The sequence below is a fragment of the Astyanax mexicanus genome, chromosome 13, assembly GCF_023375975.1.
Source record: "Astyanax mexicanus isolate ESR-SI-001 chromosome 13, AstMex3_surface, whole genome shotgun sequence".
Taxonomy (NCBI): domain Eukaryota; kingdom Metazoa; phylum Chordata; class Actinopteri; order Characiformes; family Acestrorhamphidae; genus Astyanax; species Astyanax mexicanus.
The window spans coordinates 39,230,834-39,251,891 of NC_064420.1; the positions used below are offsets into that span (position 1 = coordinate 39,230,834).

At 37.3% G+C, this 21,058-nt stretch overlaps 1 protein-coding gene and 1 long non-coding RNA gene across 2 annotated transcripts in view; one reads left to right on the plus strand and one right to left on the minus strand.

The window, feature by feature from the left end:
* LOC125780687 (uncharacterized) overlaps positions 1-21,058 on the plus strand; it is a 124,967-nt gene that overhangs the window by 38,028 nt on the left and 65,881 nt on the right. The gene's annotated exons all lie outside the window — the stretch shown is intronic.
* On the minus strand, positions 480-18,017 carry LOC125780681 (uncharacterized). The gene is made up of 12 exons (XM_049463274.1): positions 17,723-18,017; positions 17,250-17,299; positions 16,744-16,772; positions 15,820-15,950; positions 15,221-15,344; positions 12,619-12,708; positions 12,039-12,216; positions 11,862-11,932; positions 11,701-11,757; positions 11,551-11,607; positions 10,751-10,825; positions 480-1,055 (listed from the first exon to the last, which is right to left on the minus strand). The coding sequence occupies exons 1-12, from the start codon at positions 17,723-17,725 to the stop codon at positions 904-906; spliced, it is 1,017 nt and encodes a 338-aa protein (XP_049319231.1). The 5' UTR covers positions 17,726-18,017; the 3' UTR covers positions 480-903.

Below are 21,058 nucleotides of genomic sequence, written 5' to 3' on the forward strand. Positions count from 1 at the left end.
TTGATAAGAGTTATTAAAATAATGAGTTTCCAAAATGGCTCATTTAATATTAAAAACAGGGTAAAACCTGTTAAGTTTACATTTTTGTTAAAAAGGTTAAAATATTTGTGAGCTTCTTTTCTTCCTATGACGCCGCTGCAGACTTTGTCCCTCTGCTGCCATACCTCCATCAGATGAGTGAGAGCTCTGAGATGGACTTGTGGTATTCCTGGAGCCTTTCACTGATAGATTTGAAGATTTCTAAAATGTCCTAAAATTTCACACATGTATTTTTGTCAGTTTTTTAATGGTAATTCTTACAAAAATATACAAGGAATTTGCTTAGGCTGGGCACAACACTGACAAACTACAGGCCATAAGCCTAAAGTATTCAGACAAGATCAAATCGGTAGGCCAAACCTTGTTGTTGAGACTAAATGAAGACTAACATGTACATGAGCATTGGGATACATTATAATAAAGACAAATAAAAAAGTTGCCACTTGTGTCGCATAATGTTTCATTTATTAGCATATACACACAAATTATTGTCTGTTACAATCTCACTGACAGTTTACGGTCAGTCTGCACGCCTAGATGTACAAAAAAAAATTACATTTTAGTTTGACAGTTTGTGAACAAATTTAAGTTGGCTTGTGTGTGGTGTGGAGTGTATGTGATGTGCGGGGTGTGTGTAGTGTTTGTGGAGTGTATGGATGGTGTGTGTATGTGTGGTGTGGAGTGTGTGTGTGTGTGTGTGGGGGGTGTTGTGTCAGTGTGTGTAATATGTGGAGTGTAGTGTGTGGTATGGAGTGAGTGGGGTGTGTGTGTGTGTGTGAGTGGGGTGTGTGTGTGTGGATGTAGTGTTTGAGCATAGAATAATATTAAGAAGATTAAGAACAGCAAGTTGACAAACCAACTTAATTATTTGCACTGGCAGAGATAGCACGTTTCTTTTAAAATTACATGCAGTGTGTGACTGACCACTGATGACACACTGTGCACTGTGACCAGGAGCGCCACTTTTTGGTGGCATTTTTCTGCTTTTCTGCAGATACAGCAAAGACTACTGGCATCTAGAAAAAAAAAAAAAGGAATTAGTAATTTTGCAATGTGATGGCAGAGACGTACTCAACATGTTTAACTGGGTGAGTTCATAGTTAAATGTGCACGTCTGTCCTTCTACACTGTACTCATTTCACTTTAAAGAGGTGGATGGATATGATCACCCTTTGTAGTTAACGAATTCAGCTGCATTAAAGTTCCCCTGTAAAGTCAAGCAAAAAAAAAAAAAAAAACTCTTCTTAAATCATTAAAAGAGAACACCCTAGCAATCACTAAGCAACACCACAGCAACCAACAGCTAAAATAATAGCAACACCAAGCTGCCAGAGCTTCTGATTTTTTTCTTCTCGGATAGAAACAATCTGCTCTTGCCTCTGCTGCAGACAAGTCTATTGACTAATCAGCTGTCTTTGCAATGCAGGCAGGCAGTTATATCCAGTCATGCAGGACCAACTTCTCAGTTTGCATAAGGAGAGATACTGTAGACTAAAACTGGATACAGGAAACACTGGACACTGAAGGCAATATTTCAAATTTAAAATCATTTTACATAACTAATAAAATTCTCAAATTATTAGATCAGTTTATAGTGTTTGGCTTAATAATGCCAAACAAAGATTTAATTGTTTTGTTCTGCATGATATGGCAAGCAGAACAAGACCTGTGCAGATCTCCATCTTGTTTGTTTGCAAACAGATGTATATATATTTATGTAAGCACATGAAACGCTACACAGCTTTTGCCATGCAAACTACAGATACCTTCTGAGTAGCGGTCATCTTGAGAATAAATCAAAATGTAAAGTAAAATGACATTATTGGGAGACTTCCGGTGACGACATGTTGGAGACAACAGCTTAAAACTAAGCTCCGCCCGTTTAACTAAAAAACTCCTAACAAAACGAGCAAAAACTGGGATTAACATCATAATTTTACAATGGCATTGTCTGGCCGAGGTAAGGGCTCCAATAAACAGGAGAAAATGAAAGAGAAGAGCGAAAATTCAAAGGAACAAACACAGGCTACTGAAAAGGGGGAAGTTACGGCTCAAGCTAATGCTAACAGACCCGACTCGGAAACAAAAATACTGGCTGAATTAGGAAAATTAAGGGCTGAAAACCGAGAGGGTCACGAACAGACCAGACAATCGCTGACAAAGCTAGAATTGTCAATGAGTGAGCTCAAAGACGAAATGACAAAATTAGAAAAAAGAACCACGGAGACGGAGGGTCGTATTAGCGCCGTGGAGGAGAATGGCCGGAGATATGAGAACGCAATACGCTATCTGTTACGCCGAGAGATTGACCTGACTGCTAGATGTGAGGACCTGCAAAACAGGTCAAGACGAAACAACTTAAGGATTTACCGAGTTCCCGAAGGGAGTGAAGGTAAGGACGTGAAGACGTTTGTGAAAGAACTCATTCAGTCAGTCCTCCAGCCAATGCCAGCAGTAAATCTACAAATAGAGAGAGCTCACCGTGCTCTAACTGCCAAACCAAAGGAACCCACTGCTGCTCCGAGGTCTTTGATAGTCAAGTTTGTGGACTACTCAATTAAAGATGCGATCCTGAGACAAGCCTGGAGCCAAAGACAGGTCCTTTACAGAGCCGAGCCGATCTATTTTGATCACGACTACTCCCCGGAGTTACAGAAAAAGAGAGCGCAGGTTGGGGCCGTGATTAAACAGTTAAAACAGAAAAGCATCAAGGCCAAGTGCATCTACCCAGCCCAGCTAAAACTGTTCACTGCGTCTGGTGAGAAGACGTACCCGACCCTCATAGATGCTCTCCAGGTGCTCGGCATACAGGTCCGTGTAGACGAACGAGACCAGATGGAGAGAGAGCTATCCCAGCTCAGCTGGAGCAGCGCAGGATGGAGAAGAGGAAAAGACCCAGCGGTGCTGACTGGCACGGATATCAGAGCCCTTTTCAGCGGAACTGAATGACTTCAGTAGATACCCAGTTTCATTTTATTCATTTAATTTATAAATTAACGTTAGGACGATGACTCCAAGTTATTTTTTAGTGGACGGAACTTAATTATGCGTTGCGAGTAATTTACCCGCACAATAAGCAGCGACCATTCCGGGAACTGGATGACAGCAGCGCAGACACTGTGTGTGATTCCCTCGGAGGAGCAGTCACCCTCCTCTGCCCAGGTTACAACGGGAAAAAAAACAGTTAGGTATGTGTCAGTCCGCTTTAGCCGGTTGGCACTTTATTTTTTTATGTTGTGTGTTCAGGTTCTGTTTCTATGGAGTCAAATTGGGGTCTTTAATGCTGACGAGAAAATAAAACTGTCACAAAAAAAATCTCCACGAATTGCAAAAAAAATCTAATTTTGCAAACAAAGAAGAGAACATAAGTTACCTTTTTTCAATTGTAATATTTTTTTTAGAATTAATCTTTTGCAAAAACACTTTTTTGCACTTTGCGTTCCTTTTTTCTCTTTGCAATACTTTTCCTCCTTTGCGTTCCTCCGTTTTGTTTGCGAGTCTATTTTGACCCCTTTTTGACGTGGGGGCGTGGGGAGAGGAGAGGGGCGTGGCTATGGAGGAACGCATCATCAGCTGGAGCCTCTGCTCAGCCTAGACGCTAACCAGGCTGAACAACAGCTATTTAACAGTTATAATTCATAAGTTAATTCTAATCATTTATTTTACATATACCTAACTACTGAATTATATAATACTGTATTGTTGTTTTCAGTTAAATTAAGCAAAACGCTGAATTTTAGCTTCTTTTTTATCCAGCGTTCTTGCTGCAGTTACTACACGCGGCCGCCTGTAGATGGTGGATTTTAACAGTGAAAAACGCCATTAAAACACAACGCTGCAAAAACGATCTAAATAAAAAGGAAAAACCCAGAACGTTTAATTTGCACCACGGCCGGGAAACTTACTATTTTCTTGATGGAACCATATACTCTGTAAACACTCAGAATAAAAAGGTAAAACACAGAAAGAATGTAATATAGATAAAATAAAATAAAATAATAAAACAGAACATAACAAAAAAGAATATTAATGTTCAATTTACAGTGTGATTATACAAAATATCAAAAGTAATATTTGCTCTTTAGTGTGAGGTACTGTATCTTACATCTGACATTTAAATGTTTTCCTGTTTTCTATTATTATTTTAATAATTAATATATTTTTGCTTTTAGGATAACTTCATATGGGCACACTGCACATGTGTGTCTAACCTTATCTCACAGTCTCCTCTTTTTTATTTTTCTGTCATGTGTTTGTGTGTATCTGTATAAAAGTTCCTGGAACAGACTAATTTCCACAGGGAGATTAATACATTATTTTTTATGCTATGTTCGGTTTTATTATCTTATTTTATCTATATTATTTTGAAGTCCAAATTAAACGTTCTGGGTTTTTCCTTTTTATTTAGATCGTTTTTGCAGCGTTGTGTTTTAATGGCGTTTTTCACTGTTAAAATCCACCATCTACAGGCGGCCGCGTGTAACTGCAGCAAGAACGCTGGATAAAAAAGAAGCTAAAATTCAGCGTTTTGCTTAATTTAACTGAAAACAACAATATTATATAATTCAGTAGTTAGGTATATGTAAAATAAATGATTAGAATTAACTTATGAATTATAACTGCTAAATAGCTGTTGTTCAGCCTGGTTAGCGTCTAGGCTGAGCAGAGGCTGCAGCTGATGATGCGTTCCTCCATAGCCACGCCCCTCTCCTCTCCCCACGCCCCCACGTCAAAAAGGGGTCAAAATAGACTCGCAAACAAAACGGAGGAACGCAAAGGAGGGAAAGTATTGCAAAGAGAAAAAAGGAACGCAAAGTGCAAAACGCAAAGAAAAAGTGTTTTTGCAAAAGATTAATTCTAAAAAAAAATATTACAATTGAAAAAAAGGTAACTTATGTTCTCTTCTTTGTTTGCAAAATTAGATTTTTTTTGCAATTCGTGGACATTTTTTTCGTGACAGTTTTATTTTCTCGCCAGCATTAAAGACCCCAATTTGACTCCATATGTTTCTACCTTGAGATTGTTAACGGGCAATTGCCATATTGTATTTTTACTTTACTTTTTATGCATCAGAAAACATTCAATTCGTTAATATATGGAAAATCTAAACTGCATTAGCTACAATGTAAAGGGGATAAGCAGTCCAATCAAGAGAAAGAAAATATTTAGCCAACTTAAAAAAATTACAGTGTTCAGTAGCTATGCTTCAAGAGACCCACCTGTCTGAAAGAGAACATCTAAAGCTAAAACGAGAATGGGTGGACCAAGTGTACAGTGCTGCGTTCAAAAATGGCAGGAAAAGAGGAGTTGCTATTTTGTTAAATAAATCGGTTTATTTTAATCACGATAAAACAATTGGAGACAAAGAGGTACGTGATGGTAGTAGAGACTATAGGAGGTACTAAAATAACAATGCTTAATTTATATGCCCCAAATGAAGACTGTAGAGATTTTTTAAGAATGTAGCATCCTTACTGGCAAGTGAGGCAGAGGGAATTATCCTAATAGGGGGAGATTTCAATTGTATCTTGAGACAAAATATGGATAGGCTTCCAAAAGAAACAGGACCTCTGTCCAAAAAATCTATAACACTTCAAATAATGATAGATGAACTGGGCTTGGTGGATATTTGGCGTTATTTACACCCTAAAGAAAAGGACTTCACCTTTATGTCACAGGTGCATGGTAGTTACTCAAGGTTGGACATGTTTTTGATGTCTAGAACAGATGTATATAGAGCTACTGACTGCATCATAGAACCTATTACTTTATCGGATCATGCACCGCTTACCCTGAAGATAAAAGTGGGACCAAGTAAACAGTTTAAATACTGGAGACTTAATGTCTCATTATTAAATGATGAAGCAATAAGACAAGAAATTCGTCAGGCGTTAACAGAGTACTTGATCTTTAATGACAATGACACTGTTAGCCCCTCTGTTCTTTGGGAGGGAGCCAAAGTTGTGATGAGAGGTAATATTATAGCCATCTCCTCAAGATAAAAAAAACAGAGACTAGCACAACAAATTGAATTGGAGAGGGAAATTAAGAAACTGGAAACAGAACACCAACAATTACAAAATCAGGAAGTACTAGATCTCTTAAAAGAAACCAGACAGAAATTGGTTGACCTTTTAACTTATAAAACAGAGGGAGCACTGCGATTTATAAAAAGAAAGTATTACGAAATGGGTAACAAAGCAAGTCGCCTTTTGGCTTTTCAGCTGCGTAACGCCCAATCCAATATAGTAGTAAAAAAGGTAAAATGTCTAGATACGGGCCAGATATTGAATCAACCGAAAGACATAGCAGAAGAATTTGCTGCATATTACAGAATGTTGTATAAGGAGGAAGACTTGCCCCAAAAGAAATAAAAAATTAAATCCTTCCTTAACTCACTTAATCTAGCTAAACTAACAGTAGATGAAGCCAATTCACTGACACTACCTATCACAGAGGAGGAAATTAAGGGAACTATAGCTGGACTTAAAAACAGTAAGTCCCCAGGGGTAGACGGCTTCCCTGGAGAATACTATAAATTTTTAGTAAACGAGTTAACCCCAGTTTTATGTAGAGTATATAATTACACCCTCTCAGAAGGAAACCCACCAGGGTCATGGTTAGATGCATTAATAAGTTTTATTCCAAAAGATAACAAAGACCCAACTTTGTGCGAGTCTTACCGCCCAATTAGCCTGCTTTGTGTAGACCTTAAAATTGTTACATCTATTATAGCTAATAGAACACAAAACATTAGCCATAAACTTATAAAACCTGATCAAACTGGTTTTATTAATAACCGACAGGGAGTTGATAATGTTAGAAGGGCCTTGAATTTACAAAAAATAGCAGCTGAAAGAGAAACCCCAGCAATGTTCCTCAGCCTAGATGCTGAGAAAGTATTTGATCGGGTTGATTGGACATTTTTAAAAGAAACGCTTAAGTATATGGAATTTAATGATACATTTGTTATATGGATTGAAATATTTTATAAAAACCCTAGATCTAGAGTAAGAGTAAATGGACACTGCTCTGATTTCTTCCCCCTGGGACGTGGTACACGTCAAGGGGACGCACTGTCACCCTCTCCGTTTGCTCTCAGTATTGAACCACTTGCTGAATTGAGAAGTAATTCCCTCATACAGGGAATACATGATAAAGGTAATGACCAACATAAACTGGCACTTTTTGCAGACGACATATTACTATTTTTGGAAAACCCCGTTACCTCTGTACCTGCCCTCCTACATAGCCTAAACGAATATTCTAGAGTGTCAGGATATAAGATTAACACAAACAAATCTGAAGCCATGATGATAAACGGAAAATGGCCCTCACAATTAGATGATCTGGTATCTTTTAGAAGACCCAAACAAGGATTTAGATATCTCGGCATTGTTATAACCCCTAAAACACCACAATTATTCTCATCAAATTATGACAAATTGATTCAGGAAATTAAAAAAGATCTAACTAGGTGGGATACATTACCCCTATCAATGTTTGGCAGGGTAGAGTCAGTGAAAATGAATATTCTGCCAAGATTACTCTTTTTATTTCAGTCCATACCTATTTTAATATCACAAAATACATTTAGGCTATTGGAAAAAATATCAAAATTTATTTGGCAAAACAGAAGACCAAGAATTTGACTAAAAATACTAATGGCATCAAAAGAGAAAGGAGGTCTGAATTTACCCAATCTAAAACTCTATTACTGGGCAGCTCAGCTTCGAGCAATGGTGGCATGGATAGACAAAGACATAGAGAACAGATGGGTCTCAATTGAACAAAATTCTATACCGGGAATACCATTATCTACCCTTCCATTCTATAGTCAACAATATAGAACAAAATTAAAAATAAATAATGTTTGGGTCAAAAACACACTGAAAGTATGGGCTGCAGTCCAAAAGCAGTTAAAGGGAGCTGTAGTTTTGTCACGGGCTATGCCTATTGTAGGAAGTGCAGAATTTGTTCCTTCCATGTGGGACAACGCGTACAAACGATGGGCTGAAAATAGTTTGAAAACAGTTAACCAACTTTTTGAAGGAAATATATTGAAATCTTTTTCACAGCTCCAAGACAAATACGCTCTACCTTCAAGTGACTTATTTAGATATTTTCAAATTAGACACTAACTCACAAAAAGCACAGATTGGAATATTATTAAAAGAGAACCAACTAATATAGAAACCCATTTTATAAATCTGTTTGAATACCCTACATCAATAAAAAAAACACATTTCCAATATTTATAAAAAACTAACAATGGATTTCCAAGACAACACCCTACATATAAAAGGACAATGAATATAGTAGTGGATGACTATGTCTGGGAGACTATATGTCTCGGATGTCACAAGGGGATAGAGAGCCAGTTATGGAAAGAGTTTGATTGGAAGGTAAAAATAAGGTATTTCAGAACACCGTTAGTAACATGTAAATTAAAAAAATAATGGTACCAAAAAATGCTGGAGAAACTGTGGTATGGTTGGCGACCATACCCATATTTTCTGGGACTGCCCAAAAGTTCAGTCATTCTGGAAAAATATTAAAATGGAAATAGAAAAAATCCTAAACGTTCATACTCCATTGGACCCACGATTTTTGTTACTGGAAATGTTTTCTGAATATATGCTTACCCCTAATCAGTGTTATATAATGCATATTTTGTTGATTGCGAGGAAAACTATTACGATTAATTGGATGAAACCTGATCCCCCTACTGTTGGACAATGGTTACAAAAAGTCAAATATGTTTATATGATGGAGCACATGACTGCACAGCTACAACTAAAGCTACCAAATGTTATAAGAAGATGGACACCAGTTATTATGTACCTTAGTTAGATTGTATCAAAATTGTATTTGTATCTTAAAGGAACGTATGTAGGTATAAAGCTGGATATGTGGGAATGTATGTATACAGGTATGTATGTATATAGGTATGTATGTATGTTTTGTAGGTATCTATAGGTAAACATGTATCAATACGTAGATATGAATGAAGATTATGTAAAGATAGATAGATATATTTTATATTCTATCTGTATATAATGTGTTAAGTGAAGCCCGATCTCAAGGAGATTTTGTTCCACAATGTTAATTGCCTGTCAATGTGTGTTAAAGCTCACCTTCCGTCGTTTTTTCTTTCATTTTAAAATGTCTAGTTGTGGTCTCTAGTATGAATGAATGACATGTGAGCCGTTTTTGTAAATATATGAATATATGTAAATTAATATATATGAATATATGTAAATAATATTCATACATGCAAACAGCATGCAAATATCTCTCCTCCTCTGAGGAGCACTGCGACGCCCCTCCACCGCTCTGCCGCTCACTGCCTCCCACCTCCTAACTGATGAGCGGTGATGTTGCGTTGCTTCAGCTCCGCCTCTGGGAGTTTCTCGAGCCAAGGTGGGCTGGTCTGTGAGTTTCTGCCTACGTAGTAGAGGTGTGCCAAAAAATCGATTCACATAAGAATCTTGATTCTCATTTACTACGATTCAGAATCGATTTAAAATGTCCCAAAATCGATTCTGAGGGGCGGGTTTTAGACTGATTTTGGGCTGGGTATTTTTGTTGGACCTGGCAACCCTGGGGATAGCGCTTGTCCTTTCAAACGGAGATCTTCCAGACACACACAGAGCGTAGGTGTTTGAGAATCACCGGTAAGATGGCAGAACAAGCACTATATTACATTAGATTAACGTGTAGTTTCAATGTTTTATGGCAGAATGCTTCATAACAAGCATAAAAAAGATCGCTAGTAGTTAGTTTCAGTAACTGTTAGCTAGCTAACTAGCTAACTTTCCAGTTCCACCTTAAATAACGCTACAGGTGGCAGCGGGCTGCAGCATTTAAGGCGGAACGGAAAAATACAATAAGCTAATCAGAGCTAATTTCAGCTCCTCATCACAGAGGAATTAAGGAATGGACCATATGAATTAATTTCTCCACCTCCTGCCCCCTTTCTGAAGAAATACAACGACCTTAAATTAACTAGTTAATCAGCAGCTGCTCCTGAACTTTAGCGCTCCACTGCTATCATCACATCAGCCCAGCAGCGTCACCTACACACCACCGCTAGTAGCCTGGTAATAAAGCAGTGTTATTTATTATTTATTTATTGTTCATTAACGTCATTGTGATATCCCAGTGATTCCTCTGTCACTGAGGACCCACATTCCTGCACATTTTATTGTTTTTGTAACACATTACCTGCTCCAGGGCCAGTGTATATTATGGAGGGTTTTTTTTTCAATAAGATTCATAAGCCAGAAGCAGAAATTTTTATAATTCAAATCGTTTTGAATCAAAAATCGATTTTGAATCGAATCGTGGCCCCCAAAATCGGAATCGAATCGAATCGTGAGATAGTAAACGATTCCCACCCCTACTACGTAGGCAGAAAGATAATTCAAAATTCACCCGTTTTTCGGAGGGGGGGAGGGGGGATTTCTTTGCTTAGCTCCTGCAGACAATGGGGGCTGCAAAACAGTTTAATGTGCAGGTGTACACATTCAACTCGGAGAGACCTACTGTATTCCACAAAAAACAAGAAAAATCGGATTTTCGCAGAAGGTGAGCTTTAATGGCAATAAAGTTTATAAAAAAAAAAAAAAAAAAAAAAAAAAAAGACATGGTATGCAGAATAATGTAAAAATGTGTAGGTGCTAACTGTGAAAGGAAACTACAAACATACCATCAACACACATGGCCTCTACTATTTCCACTGCTGTTTCCTCTGTGTGACAATCTGCTGCAGCCAGCTGTGAATCTTATACAAGACAAAGTAAATGCAGAGAAGGACAGATTATGCATCATGTTCAGTTGATTTCTGCAGAGAAACAGAACAGAACTACTTTCCAACTATGTTTTTTCAATGTAAACCTAAATAAATTGCATGGACCTAATGAATACATATTAACTAGAGATGAATTAATACAAATACTACAGTTTAATGGTGTCTGAAGATGCTGAACTTAGACTGGACTAGGGGTAAACAAATCCAATATGAAATACCCACACACAGTATGCATCTATACAGTAAATTCACCAGTGTTATATCAACACTGTTAGGGTTACGTTTTACTCTGTGTGTTTTCATTTAACACAGTGTTGATTTAACACTGGCAAATTTAATAATTTAATTATGTGTGCATGCATGTTCTTCTCTCCCTTGTCAAAACAAAACAATTAATACATTACCTGTTGCATTGTACTACTTTACACTAACGAATACTCTTAAAAAATGCTACTTATTGCTAAATTATGATTAGGTATATATCGGGACAAAGTACAAACAAACACACTCATACACATACACATACTCAGCTGAAAAAAATATGGTATCCATTTATCCTCAATATTAAAACTTATATTTTTTATTTAATGGGTGCCTTAACTACAAGAGTGACCCTACTTCTTCACGTTTTTAATTATTTATGACCATTTTTGAAAAAAAAAAAAAAAAAAAAAAAAAAGAAGGTTATGCAAACATACCATCTACACACATGGCCTCTAATATTTCCACTGCTGTCTTTTCTGCATGGCTTTCCCCTGTTAAATATAAATGCAAATGTAGGCTTCATTACACATTTAGTAAAAAAAAAACATCTAATTGGCACTGGAAACTATGACAGATTCCTTTACCAGCACTGGTCCCTGGCCCAGAATCTTCCGAGTTGCATGCAGCTTCAGGTGTCAGTCCTGTGCAGAATAGAGGACAAAAGGACATTTTGTACCACAGCACTAAAAGCAGCAGAACTACAAAAATAAACCAAATAAAAGAAAATGGAGGAAAAATGGCATACCATCTGAACAAATGGACTGTAATGTCACAGCTGACTCTTCTAGGGAGCACACTGTGGCAGACTGGTCAGACCCATTGGTGGTTATGAAGACAAAGTAAAACTACAGGCACAAATAAACTATTTGAAAAGCAAGCATCACTTAGCACATGTTTTCATACCAAAATATCAATCAACTTACTTATTTTAAACGAAAGGCCAGTTCCATGTTCCAAAATTGCAGCCAACTGCTGCCGTCCATGTCCAAAAGACATGTTTTTTTTTAGCGGCAAGTCATTAGGCAGGCCTGTAGCGTCAACGGCAACCTTTCCTGCAGCTAAGGACTGGTAGGGGAGTCTGCCGGCACCTCCAGCTTCTTCTAAAGAATCACACACACAATAAAGTAAAAGGTGTGAAAATATTACTGTCCAAATGCTTACCCACAAGCTCAAAAAAAAAAAAAAAAAAATTTCCACATTTGAAGGTTCTAGGCTCTACTTAAAACAGATTGAGCCCATTCAAAACTATTTTATAATGACAAAATTAATTGTCTATGGACTCAGGTAAGCATATATTCATCGTATGAGGTCCAGACAAAATTCAGTTCTAACTTAAAAGGCACATTAGAACTCACTTGGACATTGCTAAAAGGTAATCAATGGATCCAACTGTACTTTAACAATAATAGAAACTTAGTTGTTTAGACCTCTTAGTTTTTATAAATGTAAAAATGCTTTTATTTCACAGGACATAGTATTCTCCTTAATACATAAATACTTACTGTACTTTTGGTTAAACAGGTCTTGAACCTTATGAACCATAACTGGAATAGCATCCATAGATATGGCTTTTGAACAAGCGGGGAGGTTACCTGGAAAAGGCAAACAATAAAATGTCTTCAGAAAGCTAGCCACTGACTTATTGTGACTCAATAACACAAGCAAATAAAGCCAACTGAAAGATCCTCAGAAACAAAACAGGTGCATTACATTAGAATTACACTGATAAGAACACTTAATCATCACAGAATAAAACAGTCAGTTAAACTTCAAGGATATCAGTCTGCCCAGTTAGAAAGTATAAGCAATTGAGGATAAGTTCCTCTTACCGAGGATTGGCATCTCTAAATGTTTATTCCTCTCAGAGTGAGGACGATTTTCCTTGCCACTGTTGCCACCACGGTGCATGGTTTGTACAAGTATATCTGTAAAGATACTTTGTGACAACATTTGTTGGGACTTTATGCATCAGTGCATCCAACACTGCCAAGTTGAGTCACAAACTGTCCAGGAGCTCACCGATGTCTAGATCTAGGACTGGGAGGACACCCCTAGCAGTCTCATCAGGAATATACCCAGACATTGTTGGGAGAGCATGCAGGCCATTACTATGTAATATTAGGAGTTGCTGCATGAAGTATGACACTATGCAGCTCCACTTTAATGTTCTCTGTATATAGCTGGATCCGGGGGCTAACCTAGGAGGACCGCAGCATTAGAGGTGCTGAGCCCAGCCCTGCTCTGCTCTTTAACAAAAATAAGACAAATCTTTTTAATTAAGATTCTGAATGGATACAAAAGTATTGCATATAGGTGATTGTAACTCTTTTCCTATATCTGCATTCTCCATTACGTGGTGTTACAAAAATAACTACAATCGGTAAGCTATTCAAAACATAGCACTGTTCTGGATTTTTCAGGGCACCTCAAATCTTTCCTCTATATCTGAAAATTATCTAGGGATGGTTGGCTGCACACAAACATACTTTATTTACATTGTTAACATATTGTTGAGCCATTTGCTTTATAAAATTTGGAACTGCTGCTGCCAGCTACTACACATTGTGCAGTGGGCTTTAACCTAACGTGGCTTTAACCTTAGCCACATGATTGTTTCAGTGAGGCGGTATTCTTTTACTCACTGGCTAATTGTGCTGTCTGTCAAACATCCAGAGAACTAATAAGTCTTTTTGCGAAAATTGTTAGTTATATCGCACAGGTCCATCACAAATGTAAAACCACTTTGAAATTGAATTGGAATTTTTTTGCAACATTACCTGCAAAATAAAGTCCAAACTTGTTCCCTGTTCCAGTTGACTGTAGGAAGTCACTAGCTTTCTTGCTGGACAGCTCATGGATTGCAGCTTCTTGATTGAGCCCATTATACAACAAAACTACTGTTTCCACCCCAAGTGCATCAAGCTGGGACAGCTATTTAAGAGAAAATAACCTTATTACACACTTTTCTAAAACAGACACTACCATATATTAAGAACCTGAATACGAGAACTCTTGAGTAATACGCAGCAGTTTCCTGACACTATATCAGTTAAAAGAAATGTTATTTTCATTGCTTTTAACTCAAATGTGCTTGACACACCTCAATCTTAAGCTGTTTCACGTGCTTTCTTATTTTAAGCTCCCTTATTTCACTAGTAAGCTGTTCTGCTTGCCCTTGCTCCTTCAGGTCTGCCGCCTCTTGAATATACTTATTCCTGTCCTCTTCCTCTAAACTGCTCCACCTTTCTTTAATGTCTGCCATTGTACCTGAAGACAAATGCATCATGAATCATTCAAAGCCATACGTAGTTAATGTAGAATAAGTACATTAAGATCAGTTCAAAAATGTCCTTATGCAATTGGGCTGTAATTGAAACACGACAATGGGCACAAATTGTGTCAAATATCCCAGCTCCTACTCAATTGTTACGGGACAGCCCTTATTATGGCACATAGTCCATGTAAACACACACACATGGAGGCAGAGTGCAAAGGGAGATGGGGTTCATTTCAGGATGACTGTGCCCGGACAACTACCTGAAGGTAGCGTCTGTATAAATAGATTTTTTTTTATAACAGACTAGGCACTTTCAAAGTTTTTGGTGCCTTGTTTTAAATGTAAGGTCCCTCAGAATTTTACCAATGAAGGGTGGAGATACTTTGAGATTGTTAATGGTGTTAAAATAGTCATATATTTGCATGGGCAATGCTATGCCTATAATCAGCATTCTAAGCCTGTTGGGAGCATCCGCTTGAAGTGCTGTATTTCTAAATGCTGGGGGTGAAAGAAGGCAGGTTTTTCGATAGTTTTTTGTACTCGTTATCATGTTTCACTACCACACATTCAAGTCCAGTTATTACACCATGTGTACTATTTTTGCCCCAACAAGAACAATAAAAAAATCATGGGAAGCGGTGGGAAAATGCTTATTATGTCCAAACTGTAATTTTGGTTTTGAAACACTATTTTTTTTCTACCAATCAAATGTATTACATATAGTTATGCATTTCTTTACGATCATAAGCACAGTACAACAAAAATGCCTGAAAATCAAAGCACAGCATGTAAACACAGAAAGCTTTTATTAATACACTGTCCCCTACCCTTGTTTCTGAGGAGATCTCGACAGAACAAGTTGTATGCAGACAGCTCCCGGGTGTGTAATTTTGGTTTTGTTAATGTGTTTCTTGCTGGATGTAGAACTCTTCTGTAATTTCCAATCCAGTTCTGGGACAAAAAAAATTGAATAATAAAATATAAAACCAAAAATACATGACAAATGCTGTAAATAGTGTGTGTGTGTAGAACCCTAGAACATAAATATACACATTAATAGCTGTACATTACTCAGGTCTTCAGTTATGAAGCTCAGAACATTTGTATGTAACTGATTAATGCCCTAGAAGGAATTAACTGGTTTTCAACAATAAAGAAAAAACATCTCCATTACATTGTGGTTAGTACAAGCATTTAGAACCTCATTCATTTTATTCTGTGTGCATTGTTGTCCTAAAAATCACTGGAAACTCTTATAGAACTGTTTAAGAGTTCTAATACCAACATTTCCACATGCAAGCTAATGCTAATGTGCATCAGCCTGAGGTCAGTACATTTGTCATTTCTTGACTAGAGAATGACAAATGTCAAATGTCTTCAGTGGTCTGCAGTGCAACAAAGAATTTTATTTGCAATTGAGGTTTACCTCAATAACATGTTGCGGAAGTCCAGTCTCTGCCACTGCAGTGCTGATAAGTGGTGATCCAACTCTGGTCATGCCCTTGTCAAAGAGGGCCTTTAGAGAGAGCTTTTGAGGTTCAGTTATCGCTGTTCTTTCTAAAAACACAAACGCACTTAAAAAAAACGTTGCATCCAGAAGGAATCATTCAACTTGAATATCAATTTGCAGGAATTTGACATATGCTAATTATTGAAGTTTTATGCTCAGCCGGATGTGAGCAATGAGGAACTTTATTCTTGTACCCAAATATGACTAAATAAGGTTGTCCTGAACAAGGTTTCCATTCTTACTCATGCAGTTGTGTTGGTAGCATCCTTTGTAAGTGAAATCTGTCTCAGATAAGGGTGGGCAATGTGGCCCTTAAATAAGATCACGCTATTTCATGGTATTTTTGTGATAACGATGGCACACCCCTAGTCTCAATAGAGTTAGAAAGGAATTTGTATTGGCTGAAAGTTGCAAGTCATTGCAGACATTCAGTAAAAAGTGATGCCATCAGTGATCTCAGAGACTTGCCAGTACTTTATTGCCAACAAATCAAACAGGTTCAAACCACACAAATGGACTTTCTCTACTGTCAGATGGCTACAAGGCAGAGCTTTACTATGACTGCCCCTGATACCACATCGATTGCACTAAAACTCCTTCTGGGTGCAATGATTTCTGATAAGCATTGTTTACAATATACAGGACAGTTACAGAGCACACAGCTACAACACATAGTATAAGTCACATCAAGTCACTTCATTTCAACAGAAAATAAATACTTTATTAAACACTGAAATATGTACCAACACTGGCATACTTTACAATTTAATTGAAGATAGAAAAGGCAAAAAAAAAAATATTCGTACTGACATTTACATTAGATAATGTAAGATGCCTTACCTCCTTGCTTTGTCTGAGCCATGCAGACCCTAAAAAGACATACAAGCATAAAATTACGCAATAAAATCACAAGAAAATTCTGCATTTTTCCAAAGAAGTAAACAGACTTAAATATATGGCAATAACGCCAGCAAAGTACATTGGAAAAGTTTTAGACACCTAAGCACAATACTTAAAGGCGCAACCATAAAAGATTGTTTGCCTAAAGCTCACTACGTAATTTATAAAAAGTTTATATCCTGTAAGCTACATTGAAAAACTAAGTATAGTTTCAACAGATTGTAGCTCAGAGTTTAAACAAACATGTAAGTTACTACCTTAGCTCTCTGATTAAAGGACACAATTGATCTACAAACTGCAGGTTACGTATGATGAATTAAATTTGCAACCCTAAAAAATCCTGATAAAGAAAATAAATGACCCTCTAGATTTCTGAAGCAAATTTAAAATACTGCTGTTTTTCCTAACAATAGAGATACACACTGGTACAATTCTATGCATCTTACCTTGAAATGGGAAGAAGAAGCTGGCTCTTACAATTCGGACTCAATGTGTACTGTAAAAGAAATATTTATTAATACATTGAAACAACTATACTGGCATTGATTCAACAAATTCCCAAATACAGTGAAAGCTATTAAAGACAAGCCCCTATGCTCCCTGAAGGTTTACCTTAGCAAGGTTAGCAACAAAGCTAGCTAGCATTAATAACAGCCAGTATAAAATAGAAGCAGCAGTTAGCTTACATTTTATCTTTCAGGCAAAGTACAAGATTTACAAGAAGCACTACAAAAAACACTGAAGCAAGTCGCCCATCACGAAGTCTCTATATTGAGCTTAAACATGAGAAGGAACATCGCTAGTCAGCTAGCTAGCCAGCTAAAGCTGGGCGCAGCCACCGGGTGTAACTTTAACGCTGAATAAATAAACGTGTCATACCACACGAAAGCCTCAAAGATCCTTAACAATTCATACAAACCATAGCTGTAGATATGACAGCATTATGAAAGCAGAAGCAGCCGACAGCACATCTTCATTCTAGACATGTAGCTACATTAGCTAGCGAACAAGCTAAGTAGGCCAAGCTTAGCTGCCCAGCTATGGAAGTTAGTAGTGGTGCTACCCTTGAACCTGAAGCTTCGAGGCGTGTGTTGAAAAAACGACACGCATTGGTTCGAATCACTGAGCCGATGCTTGATTCGTTCTACAAAGATCACGTGACCAATGACGTCCGAAGCTTCATTTCGGCACACAACCACGTGACTGCTTCAGGGAAAGATTCAAAAGCGGCAAATCCTGGCGCGCAGTTCGAGGGTTGTTAGCGGAGATACAGAGAGCGAGAGATAGAGAGATAGAGAGAGAGAGAGAGAGATATAGATAGATAGATAGATAGATAGATAGATAGATAGATAGATAGATAGATAGATAGATAGATAGATAGATAGATAGATAGATAGATAGATAGATAATAAAATATTAGAATGGAACTAGTAAGAAAAAGAGGCCGTTCTGAAGTTTGGGAACACTTTGAACTTTTGCCATCAAATAAGGTAGAAAATTATTATTTAGAAAATATAAACTTTGAAAGAAAACTATGCCTTTTAGACATATGGCATTTTATTAGTTCTGTAAGAGTGTACAATAATTATATATATATATATATATCTTCATAGTTCAATGTGTGTACTGTCATGGCATACATCCAGTAAAAGTGTTGCCTTATGACAACATATTTTGAAATAACCAACTGAACCCCAGCACTGTGGAAAAAAAATTATTCCTAAATAAAAACTAAATTACACATGTACATAACCACGTCCATTAAATATGTGCCCCCTGCCCCTTACACAAGCACCTTCACCTTTATGAGCATACATTTCTTTCATCAAATTCTTCCATATCCCCCATGCAGCATATCTACATGAGCCTTGCCTATGGAAAAATAGGCAATGGACTAGTGATACATGTAAACATGTTATTGGAAAGATGTGAATAATAGTGAATAATATAATTTTAAAATTTGGTATATTAACAGATTAATAACATGGTGAAGGGAAAAAAGCAACAATGTGAATGCAATTAGAATTACAAGTGTAGTTTCTCCAGTGTGCCTTATCAAGGTACATTCTAAGTGTATTATATATTAATTAAAAATATATTACAGTTATGTCTTTTAATATAATGCATTAAATTATCCAGACATCAAAGTATTCTTCCATTTCCTTTTTTCAGTTTTTATTTAAACCTCAAATGTCATGTAAATGCACTGGAACAGGTTTAAAAACTGTAAAAAGACAAAAAAAAAAACGCCCCTCGTCCTTTAAATACACAAAGCACTTTCAGGTTTTGCCCACCAGGTGCCGCTGATGTCCACTGTGTTATGAAGCTCCGAGTAATGAACCTTTTTTCGATACAATTAGGAAAAAGGCTTCAGTGCTTCAGAAAGCCTCGGTTTGCCATCACTAGAAGTTAGCCTAGTTCGACACATTTTGTACAAAACCAAAGCAAACAAACACACATTTGAGCTAAGCAACTACAATGGGTGTCTGTTAGGGAAACGTGGAGCGTGAATTCAGTCACAATAAGGTTCTTTCAACTAGTATTTTGGTGTTTACTCAAGCACACGACATTACCTGGTCAAACGCTGGGACAGAATGAAGCCCGCGGATCCGCGAATGCTGGCATTTCACTGGTCCTTCGCACACCCACTTTGTAGTTGGCTCCTTATTGGCCTGTCCTTCGCACACCTACGTTGTAGCTGGTTCCTTATTGGCCTGAGCGATAAACGATTAGAATGGATAACAACAGCATACTAAACCTTTCGGTAACACTTTATAATACTGTTCCATAGTTAATAGGTAACTAAGCAGGAACTAAGCAGGAACTAATTAATAGTGCTGCATTAACACCTAAATATTTTCTATTAACTACCAGGGAGTACTGAATAATTACTCAGTAGATAGTACTGAACTAATGATTATAGTAGTTCACTATTAACTTCACAATAATTACTGAGACTTACATATCTCCCAGAGAACTACTTACTAATTATGTCTCCTTTATAATAACTATTCATTAATTACTGCTCAAATCAACATTAATTACTGAAAACCCTTACATCCCACCTGGGGAACTATAGATCTAAATCAGGCATATTTGAGTTAAATGCATATTAATTGAAGGCATATTTGAATTAAGCAAGCGACACCATTTGTAGTAGTGGTAACCTTAATTACCTTATTATCCTCAGTTCCTTCCTAATATTAGCAACATATAGTAAAATATTTAGTGTGTATTACTCTGCTTAACCATCAATTTTTGGAAGAAAAAAACAACATTATAACGTAATATTATTGCATAGAAGACATTGATGAAAGTTCTCCAGAAGGCATCTAAGACTCTAAGAATGACTGTAAGACAGTAATAATCTAACAATCACTGCTTTAATATTAGGTATCAGCCTTATAAAAGTGCATCTTCAGCGTTTGCAGTCTCACAGAGATTTATTTTACTGCGCATTATTAGGGCAATTACGGTAATTTCACAGCGGACGCAGATCTCCAGGTCCTTCGTGTAAATTCTCTGCTGTGCTGCTGCTGCTGGAGGAGGAGGATTAAGAGAGACTCTGCTGCTTTCATATTTCTGTATTTGATTGAAAATAAACTAGTTATCAAGATATTGAGATCTTTTCCAGCTTATTTTACCCCCGGATCAGAGGAGGACTTTTTGTGGGTTGTTAACCAGCTTTAGGATGTGTGTTAGCTAGCTTAGTTAGCTAAGTTGTGTGTGTAGTTAGCGTTAGCCAGCTAAGTTAGCTAGGTTATGTGTGTGTTAGTTAACTGGCTAACTTAGCTAGGTTATGTGTGTGTTAGTTAACTGGCTAACTTAGCTAGGTTATGTTTGTGTTAGTTAACTGGCTAACTTAGCTAAGTTGTGTGTGTGTTAGTTAACTGGCTAAGTTAGCTAGGTTATGTGTGTGTTAGTTAGCTAGGTTATGTGTGTTCGTTTGCTCTTTTCATCATGCTTTTTTGTAGAATCTTTGCCTTGCTATTAGGGAGGAGCAAATCCAGTGTACACCTCAATCTCCTGGCCATGAGCATTTCGGCAGGTGATAAACCTGTTGTTGTTTGAGGGGTAATTCTGTAGTTGAAGAGAATTTGGTTTCCAGACTGTTGCTTTTCATTTTTTTTCATTCCCTCTTTAAATGTCTGGACCGCCCTTTCTGCCAAACCATTGGATGATGGATGATAGGGAGCAGAGTTGACATGTTGAATTCCATTTTGTCCCAGGAACATCTCAAATTCTGCACTTGTAA